We start from the raw sequence: 13,931 nt of genomic DNA, 5'->3' as shown, positions 1-13,931 counted from the left end.
CTCCTTCTCTTTTAACATAAAAAGGAACAACCAATTAATTAAGCCTTTACAAGGAGTGGGAGACAAATTGTGCCATATCTATTTAGCCATCGGTTTTTGGCACCTTCCTCTGAACTACCAGAAAACTACTATCAAAAGACAAAAAAAAAAAAAAAAGAAATGGTGGCATAAACGAAAAAGTCACAGCTAAAACATGTTTGGAAGTCATGGACAGACCAACCCCCATGGCCAGCATCAGCTGAGTTCCCTTTCAGGGGTACTGATCACTTTAATTCATTCAGGTTGGAAGACGCAATCAAGAGGAATGTACCGTCTAATTAAACATGTTCTGATGTATTTAATATTTTCCTTTGCTCGACATGATTGCTTGTCCTTACGCACCTGTCCACTACCCTGAACGAGTCCTATCCTTCCTTACTGTTTAAATCTTTCAAATGCACATCCATTCTCTTTACTCAATTAACCTAGCTATTCATAATTAATTCTTACAGTCTTGCCTCGTAATAAAAACAGGTAAAGGACTGTTTTTGTTTGTGCCTCTTTAAAGTGCTCCTCAATGTGTCCACATTTTCTGTCATTACAGAGGTCACAAAAATGTTCTAAGTGTCTCTCTCTTTCTAAGCAAGTCCCCCCCAATCCATCCTTTTCTTGTTCTTTATCAGCAATCTACAGGTTTTCTAGAATACAAACAAGACATTTACACATACTAAAAACTAGAACTCTTGGTTCCAAATTTATACCTTTTATTAGACCAACTGGGAAATCACACGAAAATCGTCTTTTTCTGAAGTTTTTTGTATGTCTTCTTGTCTCAGACCAACACAGCTACCAAGTACACCCCTGAAACAAGACACTTATCTATTCCCATATGTAAAAGTGGCCAGCACTGTTGCAATGCAGACTGCAAGTGAGCTAGGTCTCAACGAATCACTTGATGCTAAGTTAAAATGTGCATTACATTAATCAGTTCAATAGACTGGGCTGCAATTTCTCAGTCTTCAAAATCTTAAAAACTCAGCGAGTCAGACAGAAAGCAAAGCCAAGATTAAAGTGTCTAAAAATAATTTCTATCATTTCGAAAAGGGGCAGCCAACATTTCTGGCATGGGGGCTGAATGCTTGAGAATAATTGAACTTCTGGGAAAAAGCTGTCCCAAGGTTGCAGTTTGTTTATACTAATATAATAGGCTGTTTCAGGCCAGATGCACTGCTCATCTGTTGCGATTTGAGAAATTCTTAGAAAGCATTGTTGGCAAAACTTGAAAACAAAAGAAAGTTTTGGGAGGCAATTTAGCACATGTATTAAATGATCATACAAACAAAGATATATAGAGAAAATAGTTTCCCTCCTGGACAAGTTATTTTGTGCGTATAGCCAGGTAATCTATTTGTAGGAAGGAAGTCATAAGCACTTCCCTATGGCACAGAGGTCCCTACACTAAACTACTGTAGTTCCTGCCTTTCATTCTGTTTTAAAGAAAGACTCCACAGTTTCTACTTTGTGCCCAGCCAACATCTCGTTCCGATCATGATTAAGCTTTGTTAACAGAAATCAATGGAAGCAAATGACTGACTAATTGGTTGCTACACAGAAATGAAACTGGTGTATACAAAAAGCTACCTTTGAAACCACTGGTACCGAAAGCATTGTCTCATGGTCATATTAGGAGTGCAACAGGTTAGCTAATGGCCTGTACTCCAGCCTAGCCACCTCAGCCAGAAACTAGAACAGTTTGCTCTTCAACCATAAGTTTATAGTCAAAGAAAAAAAAATAATATCAAATTTACAGGAAAGGCTTTAGTGAAAAGGAACTAGAAGAGGAGGAAAGCATAAGCATTACCTCCCATCTCCCTGTCCAGTGGGGGAACATCATCCGCCATTGAGAAGTCCAGGGTAACCCCTTCTATCTCCACCAAATCTTCATCGCTAGTGCTGCTTTGGAAGCTTCCTCGTCGATATCCTTTTTTATCCATGCTTTGAGCTTCTGAACCTGAAGTGAAAGGGAGAATAGTTACTAAAGGATTAGGGTGATGGCACCATTGTGCACACCTCCATTCTAAGGTAGTCAGCAGAGGTCTATCAGTTTAGTCTAGCTGAATGGAATAGACTAGGAGTTCCCAAACTGTGGTAGGCATACCCCTGTGGGGTAGATAAGACATTTCTGGGGGGTACATGGGAGAAATGGTGTAACGGCAGATTTAATTTTCAGAATAATTTAAGGGGTTAAGATATAAAATGTATCCTGATGGGTACATGGGCAGCTGGTATATCTGGAAGGGGCTTTGCAGTAAGAAAAGTCTGGGAACCTCTAGAACAGAACAACAGATCCAGTACTCGGCAGAGGGAGGGAATGGTGCATTGCGTACGGTGAGCCCAAGTGATGTTCCTAAACAGAACAGCGGAACACACATCAAAAATGGATTTTGAAAACGCACACTAACATTCCCAACTGGCAAAGCAAGCCAGCAGCAGTAACAAAGATTAATATATTACATATATAAAATCTCACTAAGGAAACTTCAGCCCACTGTTCCTCTAATACAGTGGTTCTCCACTGTGTACCAGGACCCATTTTTAAACATCAATGGCCAGTCTCACCACAGTGCCCCTCACTCCCAAGCTGCTGGCCCCCCCCCCCCAGCCCCCGCCCCGCAGTGTGTGGGGTTTTTCATAGATTTCATAGACATTAGGGCTGGAAGGGACCTCGGGAGATCATTGAGTCCAGCCCCCTGCCCAAAGGGCAAGAAGTCAGCTGGGGTCATAGGATCCCAGCAAGATAAGCATCCAATTTGCTCTTGAAGGTGTTCAATGTAGGTGCTTGAACCACCTCCGCTGGCAGGCTGTTCCAGACCTTGGGGGCTCGGACAGTAAAGAAATTCTTCCTTATGTCCAGCCTGAAACAGTCTTGCAGGAGTTTGTGACCGTTCGACCTCGTCATCCCTTGGGGCGCTCTGGTGAACAGACGTTCCCCCAGATCCTGGTGGTCACCCCTGATAAACTGACAGGTGGCCATCAGATCACCCCTGAGCCTGCGCTCTTCCAGGCTAAAGAGTCCCATGGCTGTCAGCCTGTCATCGTAAGATCTGTTTTCCTGACCTCTGATCATGCGCGTGGCTCTCCTCTGGACTCTCTCAAGCTTCTCCACATCCTTTTTGAATTGTGGAGCCCAAAACTGGACGCAGTACTCCAGCTGCAGCCTCACCAAGGCCGAGTACAAGGGGAGAATGACGTCCTGGGATTTGCTCAAGAAGCATCTATGGATGCACGCCAGCATTTTGGTCGCTTTACTAGCCGCAGCATCGCATTGCAGGCTCATGTTCATCTTGTGGTCAATGATGACCCCCAAGTCTCTTTCTTCTGTAGTGCTAACCAACATAGCACTGCCGAGCCTATAAGGGTGCTGCAGGTTTTTCCTCCCAAGGTGGAGAACCTTGCATTTTTCGGTGTTAAACACCATGAGGTTCTCGTCTGCCCATTTGCTGAGCTTGTCCAGGTCAGCCTGGATCACCCGCCTATCTTCTGGCGTGGATGCTTTGCCCCAAAGTTTGGTGTCATCGGCAAACTTGGCCAGTCCACTCCTGACTCCAATGTCCACGTCGTTAATGAAGATGTTGAACCTTATGGGTCCCAGGACAGAGCCTTGAGGGACCCCACTGGTCACAGGGCACCATGATGAGTGACTGCCATCAATCACAACCCTCTGGGTCCGACCACGCAGCCAATTTCCCAGCCAGCGGATCGTGGTGGAGCCAAGGCCACAACTGGGCAGTTTGGCCAAGAGGTGATCATGGGATACCAGATCAAAAGCTTTTCTGAAGTCAAGATATATGACATCAATCTCTTCTCCCTTGTCCAGGTGATAGGTCACCTGGTCATAGAAGGAAATGAGATTGGTCAAACAAGACCTACCCACAACAAACCCGTGCTGGCTGTCCCTTAGAATGTTAGCCTGGGCCAGTCCCTCAAGGATGGCCTCCTTAATAAACTTTTCTAAGATCTTCCCCAGGATAGAAGTCAGGCTAATGGGCCTGTAGTTAGCCAGATCCACTCTCCTCCCTTTCTTGAAGATCGGCACCACATTGGCCTTCTTCCAGTCTTCGGGCACTACACCAGAGCGCCAGGGGTATGGGGGGAGGAGGGGAAAGCAGCCCCTAGCAGGCTGGAACTCTGCCAGTCTGCAAGGGAAAAGCCATGGTTTCCCATGTTTTCTCCTTTAAAGGAGAACCCATTTTTAAAGTTTGTTCACAACACTTTAATATATTCTTGTGACCCACAGGTTGAGCAACACTGCTCTAGAAGACATAACATTCAATAATACCAAGCTCGTCTAAGGTCAGGAATTCAAATTCTACAAATATATAAGATTAATAACCACACACAGGCAGGCATCTAGGAAGATTTAAAGAGTAATTTATGAAGTACAGAGAGCAGGTGATTATGAACTGCACCTGGCCTACAGCCAACATGGGAAAGGTTTAATCAAGGCTACACCATGGCTGGGATACTTTAAAAAAAAACAAAAACACACCACACACACACACACAACCCACTGCTGAGACAGCTAAATGTCTTTCAACTAGAACTACCTTTTCTGTACTCCCTATAATCATTTACTGAATGCCTGCACTGCATGTGAATGAGGAAGCTCAACAGCAGAAGCTAATACTTAGCTCACTTGATTTTTCAAGTTCCTGTCAAAACAGGCAGAACACCAGCATTGCACCATTGTGCATTACTGAAGGAGTTAACACAGACTCTCTTTTCAAATGCTCTCCAGCAGAACATTAGGTGGGATGCATAGTGCGTTTATTTTTCCAAAGAGAAGAAGGTTTAGGTTTTTTTAATTGCTGGATTGAGGCTCTTCTCTGACCACTTCCTTCTCTCTCAGCCACCCCATATTATGTTTGTGTTTCCTGCTGAAACTCCAAAGATGTATATTTGTCTGGTTCTGCTCAGAATACTGATATCATTTAAAAAAAAGAATGCTATCAACAGATGAAAGACAGTGACCCAGCAATAGAACTTTTCATAAAATCTGCATTCAGTTATCTCACTTGCAGTATTTTTAAGAAGGGGAATCATGCAACATATTTTTCATTTCCTGCTCTGAACTAAGAGTACACTGGGCCTCTTCCCTTTTCCTCCTCCTCCCTCCACATGTTGGTCTATATAAACTGGATCTGATCTTCCACTGTCAATCTTCCAATGCTGCCCCGCCAGCATGAAGGCGCTGTGAATTCAATGGATACAGCTCCCAGGGAATACATGCTATGTAAGGAGATTCTCCAGATGGCCCAACTGCCCTTCCACACCTATGCTGAGCTCACCTATCTCCTGGGGCTTGTCTGCTCTGAGATGCATGTCCTTACATACCTGAGAACAAACCTTCAAAATACTGTCTAATCTTATTGAGAGCTCTCTCATCTTTCACATACACACTTTTCAAAGCAAATGATAAAGGAACCATCCAATGTAATACTGCTGGAAAGAACAGTGACCCTTTCATATATTCTTGTGACCCAAATATGAATTATAGCTCACAAAAATCATTTCCTACTGTTAAAGAAAACAACCTGGGAATTGCACAACAGGATGACAGTGAAATTACCCCTTGGGAACACTGTTGGTTAGTCTTTAAATCCAGTTTAATCATTAACATCACAAAGAAAGCAAAAGAAAATGCTAAGTTTATATTTGTACCAGCTGAACTCAATGTTCAGCACACAGTACAGCACTTTGCTTCCCGCCCTAATCTAAGGCAGAGTGCCTTTATATTTATAGCCCTCTGAAAGCCCAAGTATGAAACAAACTTCAGTATTTTGCATTATATGCAGAGAGAATGTTTTACGTTTTATTTCATCCATAACTTAGTTACTTGTTGACTGTTTATTCATGCACGGTAAGTCTGTCAGTGAATATTAAATGCGATAGTGCAACAAATTAGGACTTCCTAGGCCTCTGGGCTGGAAGTTCTAAGGGATGAGGGCTCTAGATCAGGGGTGAGCAAAATAAGGGACTTGGCCAATGACTGGACTCCATTTCCCAGCAGCCCCTGCCCAGGTTGCTTCAGCCAGTTTCCATGAAGAAGGAGCAGCAGCACCAAGATAGCAGAGGGCCAGGGTTTCCAACTGCAACAATGCAAACAACCTGGGCTGCTGGGAAATGAAGTCCACCCCGGCCTAGATGGACCCTTCATTTATATAGTTTCTCCTTTAATATCCACTCTGCCACCGAGAGATGCATGCTACTGGGCTAGATGGACCTCTGGCCTGATGCAACATGGCATTTATGTTCTTATGACCTACTAGCAAGTTGCCTGTCAAGAATGACTTGGGGGGAGGGGGAAGGGAGGGAGGAAGTTTGCTAACCCTAACCCTCCCCACCTCTACCTCCCAGAAGCAGGGCAGGTGTCCCGCTGTCCCTCTCCACTCCACTGCCTCCAGGGAGCAGGGCCAGGGAGGAAGTGGGGGCCAGGCCAACAGTGCTGGCTTCACCCCACTCTGTCCCCATTATGGCAGTGCTCCTCCACACCTCCTGTCCATAATGCTCTTGGAGCACTCTGGTTGTTTCAGTAACCAGTGTGACAGTTGAAAATTATGTCTGTGTGATAAAGGTGCTTGCTGAAGGCTTTATGAAGATTAGACCAAATGTTTTTCTGCCATTTATTCAGATATTAAGCTATATGTTGTTGCTATATGTTGTTGAGCCTAATTAAAGTCTAAGATGTAGTATGTTGTATGAAGTAAGGCCTAGTAAATTTAGCAAAGCCTTATAGAAGTAACAGTAGGCCCTGCGGTGTAGTTAATTTCAACTTTATCAGAAGAACGCAAGGCTTATACTGCTATTGGTCAGTCTAAGGACAGTTGAAGTAAAAAGAATCTAAATGGCTGAAATAACTCCCTGGTAACCCATGCGTAAAGGCAGAAGTTATAAATTGGCTGGCACATCCAGAAGTCATTTAGAAGGAAGAGGCAGCACTTGATTTAAGATTAGCTGCTAGCCTGGATCAGTGGACCCAAGGACCTCAAGGAGCCCAAGGACTGAATACCAGGGTCCTTCCCAGTACCCCTTGGACAACGCTGATTGGGGATGCCTGACTTCACTGAGCTCTGCAGAAGAGAAACTTGTCGTACATCAGGCATCAGAGGGGACTGCCAATAAGTTGCCAACCCAAACTATTATGGTCTGTCCTTGTTTTGTTATCTATGTGTAGTCGTGTTTTTGTTAAGTAAATAAACCTCTCTTACCTTTCTACCCCGACCATGCTCTCAATGCCAAACCCTCCACAGACAACCAGAGTGCTCCAAGAGCCTTACGGACAGACAGACAGACAAAGCCCTTTATTATATGAGAATCGTGCTTTCTAACTGAACACCTGCAGAATCCAACTTTAATAAAAAGGATGCTCTTATGGCATGATGCTTACTTCAGAAACGCTTTCTGGATATATCCATTCTATCAGATGAGAATATTCTCTACTTCCTGACTTAAATGATGTTTAGCTGTATAAAGAAGCTGTCAAGTTTCACTCTGTGAATGCTGTGTATGATTGATGGGTAAAATATTCTCCAATCTATTTCACAGTTTGCTACATGGCTTAAGCTGGGACACGATGCCCTTAGGTATGTTCTAGTAAGATTATATATAGATCCCTTTAAAAAAAAAAAAAAAAAGATGTTTCAGGGCACTCCTACTACTCAAAGAGAAAGTACAGCATGTTAGCTTCCCCTCCTCACCAATCTCCAATTCAGAAACTCCACCTCTGTGGTGGAGAAAAAGTTACCAAGTGTAAGCCCACGCTGCCCCCTCACCTTCACCAGAATGTTTGCTCCTACCTACTGAAAGGTACTGAACTCATGCTAAAAGTAACTGAGGTCTGAATTATGCAGTTTCTGTATTTATACATACAACATCAGTTTGCTCCTGTTGGTAACAAAGAAGTTTTCTTAGATGAATTCCACCAAATGCTTTGGCAACAGCCATTATGTACTTGCAATGATTTTATATGGAAACAAGCAACTGAAATGGCATTTGCTGTAAAATACAATGGTACTCTTTCAGTGGAGAATCCTGAAGCCCCCAGTTAGAGATCAGCTTCAATAACACCCCCTCCCCACCCCTAACCCATGCAGGCAATCTCCTTATCTTGAGAGAGCACTCCCTCTACAGGTGAAACAATGAATTTCCAAACTAAGCCTTATCCTTTCACACTAAAGGCTCATCTGCTCACATGTGCTTATCTATACAGATTTCCCTTGATTTATGAGGCTTCTTTATATGCTGATTTGCTTTTATGCAATGAGCATATTTAGACCCATAATAAGTTATATGCAAGGTAAATTTACTCTTATGCAATCAGCATAGATGCCCCCCCCACCCAAGCAGGCAAGTCTCTGGGGGAAGGGGAAAGAGCCATGGCCCCACTCACCCCAGCTGCAGTGGCCCAGGAGCAGCCAACATCAGCTGCCTGCACAACCCAGGAGCAGAGGCGAGTGAGGACAGGCAGAGCATGGTGCAGCCCAGCAGCTGCAGGCAGGTGGCGCTGGCTGCTCCCGGGGTCGCTGCAGCCTGGGCTGGGGTGAGTGCCGCTCTGTTCCTCCTGCTTTGCTGTCCTGCGCAGCCTTGGGAGTGGCACCCCTCCCCCCGGCCCACCCCTCCCTTAGTCCTAGCCTCCCTCCCTCCCCACCATGGGAACCTATCCCTATTTGTTACACCATGGGAACCTATCCCTATTTGTTACATTGTAAAGTGCATTCACTTTATGTGAATTTGATTTATGTGCTGTTCTCGGGGAACACATGTATCACTTAAATGGAGGGAAACCTGTATAACAAACATGTGACCATACATGAAAGCTGGCAGATTTCATAAACACTCCCCTTAGCCTCACTCTCCCTCCTTTTGTCTGTTCCCCCCACCCCATTCAAACTTGCAAGAGAACCACAGTGTCTCAGTTAAGGCACAGATACAAAAGAAACTGAGAAATACACTTCTTCACCAGTTATTACTCAGGCCCTGAAGTCAGTGTACATACCCTGCCACCATCTATGCGAATAGGATGCCATCTTCCCAAAGACATTCCAGTCAGAACAGCTTCTCCCAGCAAATCAACTGCACTACTAGGAAGCACGGAAGTAAAACATGAACAGGTCAGTCCTCATGACAGCTGGAAGTGACTCAGAAGACAGCAACCACAGGATGAGCGCTAGAGCACCTAAATGGTATTTGTGCTCCCAGGAAGACATTCTGGGCCTTTTATGTCTATCACAATGTTAACTCTTGTCCTTTGACTACCTTTAAGTCAGTGTCAAACTCCAAAGGTTTCCAGTCTTTCTTCTCTCCATTTCATACTTTGCCGCTTGCCAAACCCTGTGTTAAATTTTTTTCCCCTGTGCTCCCTCAAGTGTTTTAATCCTATTGCTGCCTTGGCTTACAAGTGATGCTCCTCCTTTTCTTTCCATATCATCATCTCTCAGGCAGGGGCGTGTATGGCAACTTGCTTTACAAGTTCATACTTCTTAACCCACTTGCGTAAAGGCAGCCTTAAAGAGCTGCTGGTACACTAAAAGAAAGAGGAACCCGAAACAGCTCTCTTATGGATCTACATTTGAGACTTTCAATGTCAGAGTGAGCTAGAAGTTTCCAAAACATTTTCCTCCATCTGATACAGGGCTTGGCTCTGGTACTAGCATTAGTACATAGAAGTTATGCCAGAGAAGAGAAATAAATCTCTAAAGAGAACTGTACAGTTTTGATCAGCTGCCTTCATGAGTCATTCCTCCTGTGAGGAAGAAGTAAGCTCACCATCTAGTGGCTTTCTTTACTTGAAAACCCAGTATGTGTGGAGGTGATCTTTTTCTTACGTGCTGGGGGGTGGGGAAATCAAACGTAGATTTTGAAACTAATCAACCATAAAAGTGCCCAAATACCCAAATCCTGATGTCCCCCCACCCAGTGTTCTTCTTGATGTCCCGATTCAAAACTCCCAATGTCTCTTCAAATAAATTGACACACTGTGTTACAAAACACTGGAGAGAGTTATTTTAGCATACTTTGTAAATAAGAAAATAAATTTGAACAGCAAACACCTATAAAAGGTGAAGTGCAATCACTGGATTGTTGCATCAATACTTGTAGCACCTGGTTTGAAGCTGGTAGAGAAAGGTTTTACAGAACACAATCCTCCCACATGCCTGTGTTCTGCAGTTTTGAACAAGCTTATTGCTGTTGAAAATCACCACCACCACAGATGCACACACTTGAAGTCTCAGCCCTTTACATACAGATTTTATTTAGATCAGTGATGCTTAACCTACCCGCTCTGTGGGCCAGATGGGTAGTGTGGAACCAGCGCACAGGCCAGATCCGGCATGGGGTGAGTATGCAGTCAGTCCTCAAATGCAGTCTGTTGGATCCAACAGCGGAACAAAACTACACGCTAGTGCAAACTGGCACGAGGCAGTGTCACCCTGCCGACTGGGTTCCTCCCTAGACCAGAAATTTGGGGAGGGGAAGAGGGGGGCTGTGGCAGTGTTAATTACCACAGGTCTGGAAGCCAAAATTTCTGGACCAGGAGACAGTGAGGCAAGGAATCCAACGAACCAGATAATGTGGCCCTGAAGGGAGGATTCAGCTCGTCAGCCAGAGGCTAAACACTGATGTAGATGATTTTTGTCAAATTTTGGTTTGCTTGTTTTTTAATTGCAAACTGATCCCTCCCCAAGAGCTGAATGCAAAAACACCTATGTTTTAAAACAAGCTGTGCTTCTCCCTGATGCTAGCAGCATCCCAAGTCTATTTGGTTGTTATTTATGCCATGGGTTGCAGTTTGCTGAATTTAGAACAAGGACTGGCAACATTTTTGGGAAGAGTGGCAAAAGCAACCCAACCTCAACTTGTAAGATGTTGGCATGACGGGCAGATGGTGGGGGAGCCATAAGGGGCCCAATCCTTGTTACAGCAGCACAGCCTTGGCCCCTTCCCCATCGTCCACCCTGAGGTGCACACACACCTGCCACCAGCAACTAGCCAAGCTGGGGCTCCACAGACCCCAGCACAGTGGTTTGCAGCCTCCCTGCCACATGCTGCAAGCAGCCCAGGTCCATGGCAGGGGCCTGACCAGGCCAGCTGTGGCAGGCAGCCAGGAGGCTGCAAGCCCTTGTACTTGGGTCTGCAAAGCCCCAGCTCAGCTCATTGCTGGTGGCAGGTGCACATGAACCTCAGAGCCTGGGCTGTTCGCAGCAGGTGGGGAGGCTGCAAACCACTGCACGGGGGTCTGTGGAGCCCCGGCCTGGTTTCCCGATAGCAGTGGGTGCATGTACACCTCCAGGCGGACAGCCAGGGAGTTGTGAAAGGCCCAATCCCTGTCGTGGCAGCACAGCCCTGGCCCCCTTCCCTGCTGTCTGCCCTGAGGCACATATGCCAAACAAAATGCCTTCACATGCCATGCTCTAGCACCCACACTGAGGGCTGCCGACCCCGGTCTAGACATTGAAACAAAGGATTTTTCCTCCTGCTTACTAGCCATTGAGCCAGGCCATTTCTGCTTATACTCAAATTTGTTTCCTAGTTCTCAACATAACAGGGGAACAGAGAGAGAGAAAAAGTTAAGTTCCTCTTTGAGTTTAATGAATGTTTTATTCTTTTAACCTTATACTAAGTGTTGCACTTAACTACTATTATCTCTACTTCATATATAAACTTCTTTCAATTTACCAAATAATTGAAAAATCAAACACTGCATATACATGCTGTAATAATCTGTCCTATCCTAATAATGCCTCACTGTAAAACAATCAGTATCACCTAAAATAAAGGATTTTGTTGGGGGAGGAAGAGGAAGAGAGAAATAACAAACCCTAGAGATGCTGATAAGAGCTAAGAGCTTTTTGATAGATAATGAAGGCTGCACTTGGCACATAGCCAAGCTAGTTTTATAACAAGAGTCAAACTAAAGGACTTTTTGTACTGCATCACTACCAAGGCAAATGTTCCTGGGGCAGGAACAAGCACTCTCTTTTCTGCATAACTGTGATAGTTAAAAAAGCAGTTTAACTGCAATAGCAAGTTTATGTAATGGGACAAATTCCAGTTTCCCAGGAATAAAAATACTTTTGACGCTAATCTATTGCCCTCACTCATACCCAGGAAAGAATTATAATGCCATTTTCATTTGGTGTAGGCCTTGTGTGCTGAAGTAACTTGCCTCTAGAAGCAAGGTAAATTTGCAAAGAAAATCTTACAGAAATCCAACCTGAACTTTTAGCCTGTTTCAAAAGGAGTTAAAAATAATTTTGGTTAATAGATCTACCCCACCCTGAAAGACCCCTCAGGATACTATATTTATAAAAAGCATGAGTTATTTTGTAGGATTGTTTGTTCCCTCACCCCCATTACTGGGTGAAACATAGACAAACTATGCAAGGGGAGGGGACAGGGAGGTGAGATGGGAGGGACCAGGAAGTTGGCTGAACCTAGAGCCAATCCAAAGCAGAAAGTTTTAATAGTTGCACTAACCTTAAGTATTGTGTTCAATCATAACACAGATTTTTAAGATCACAGGCTCTTTAAAACCTAAAATGTATTGGTACAAATAGTGATTCAGTTTCTTAAGCCAAAAGTAAACCTACTTTACCATGGAAATTAAACGGACTTACTCAAAAACATCTGCATGCTTCCCTACTGAATTTTAAATGTGTTATGTACCTTCCAGCTATCCCTGGCTAGCTTTTCCTGTTCTGGAGAGAAGAGCCACCCTTTATTCTCTAGCATAACAAGTCTGCCTATCTCATTGCTCCCTTCTTTCCATAATAAATGTTTTCAAACTTTTCTTTCAGATTTAGAAATGATGGAATGTTGTAGTACAGCTGAATTGCGAAAGGCCAACAGGAAAGCAGAAAACACCCATCCTGGGCTCAAATGCCATGAAAATCTGAAGGGGCTTGAGGATACGATAACTGTGCTCAAAGAAGCAGGTGGGTAAAAGCTTGACTTACCTAAAATGAAAATCCACCAATGTCTCATTGAGTGGCTTCAAGGCAAGCCCCTTCCAAAAAAATGGTTGGTCTAATATCCCCAAGTACTTCCCAGAGGGCCAGCAAATCCCGGGACATCATTCTCCCCTTGTACTCGGCCCTGGTGAGGTCGCAGCTGGAGTACTGTGTACAGTTTTGGGCTCCACAATTCAAAAAGGATGTGGAGAAGCCTGAGAGAGTGCAGAGAAGAGCCACGTGCATGACCAGAGGTCAAGAAAACAGACCCTACGACAACAGGCTGAGAGCCATGGGGCTCTTTAGCCTGGATAAGCGCAGGCTCACGGCTAATCAGATGGCCACCTATAAGTTTATCAGGGGCGACCACCAGTATCTAGGGGAACGTTTGTTCACCAGAGTGCCCCAAGGGATGATGAGGTAAAACGGTTATAAACTCCTGCAAGACCGTTTCAGGCTGGACATAAGGAAGAATTTCTTTACTGTCCGAGCCCCCAAGGTCTGGAACAGTCTGCCAGCAGAGGTGGTTCAAGCACCTACTTTAAACACCTTCAAGAGAAAATTGGATGCTTATCTTTCTGGAATCCTATGACCCCTGCTGACTTCCTGCCCTTTGGGCATCGATTATCTTCCAAGGTCCCTTCCAGCCCTAATGTCTATGAAATCTATGAATAATTGGACCATGGGTCCATGGTTTCAAGTGTCACTATGGCTATGTGACTCTTTTAAAACAACAGATTCACTTTACTAAAACTGAAAAACTGCTCATTATAAAAGTTGTTTAATATATTTGCATAGGTCCATGTTGCACTGAACAATTACTGTACTGCACACTGGGCTGGCAAAGTGCAGTGTTGTTCCATCAAAGCCATATCCCAATTTTCATCTCCTGATCACTGCTACAATGTGATGTACATGTAATGCAAATCCCTTAGGTTTTCC

The 13,931-nt window shown here is 44.4% G+C and overlaps 1 protein-coding gene across 3 annotated transcripts in view; it reads right to left on the bottom strand.

Moving 5' to 3' along the window:
• Positions 1 to 13,931, bottom strand: part of LOC149858420 (H(+)/Cl(-) exchange transporter 5) — an 88,319-nt gene that overhangs the window by 42,510 nt on the left and 31,878 nt on the right. For 2 of the 3 annotated variants that reach the window (XM_090059912.1, XM_090059913.1), the window contains exon 2: positions 1,841 to 1,990. The exons of the other annotated variant lie outside the window; for it this stretch is intronic. In XM_090059912.1, the coding sequence (XP_089916038.1) occupies positions 1,841 to 1,973 (133 nt within the window). In that variant the 5' untranslated portion in view covers positions 1,974 to 1,990. The remainder of the gene's footprint in view (positions 1 to 1,840; positions 1,991 to 13,931) is intronic. 3 annotated transcript variants of the gene reach the window in all.

The sequence above is a fragment of the Crocodylus siamensis genome, chromosome 8 (genome assembly GCF_052110815.1).
Source record: "Crocodylus siamensis isolate JL-2025a chromosome 8, ASM5211081v1, whole genome shotgun sequence".
In the NCBI taxonomy this organism is placed as follows: Eukaryota; Metazoa; Chordata; order Crocodylia; family Crocodylidae; genus Crocodylus; species Crocodylus siamensis.
This window is presented reverse-complemented; position numbering and strand designations above follow the sequence as displayed.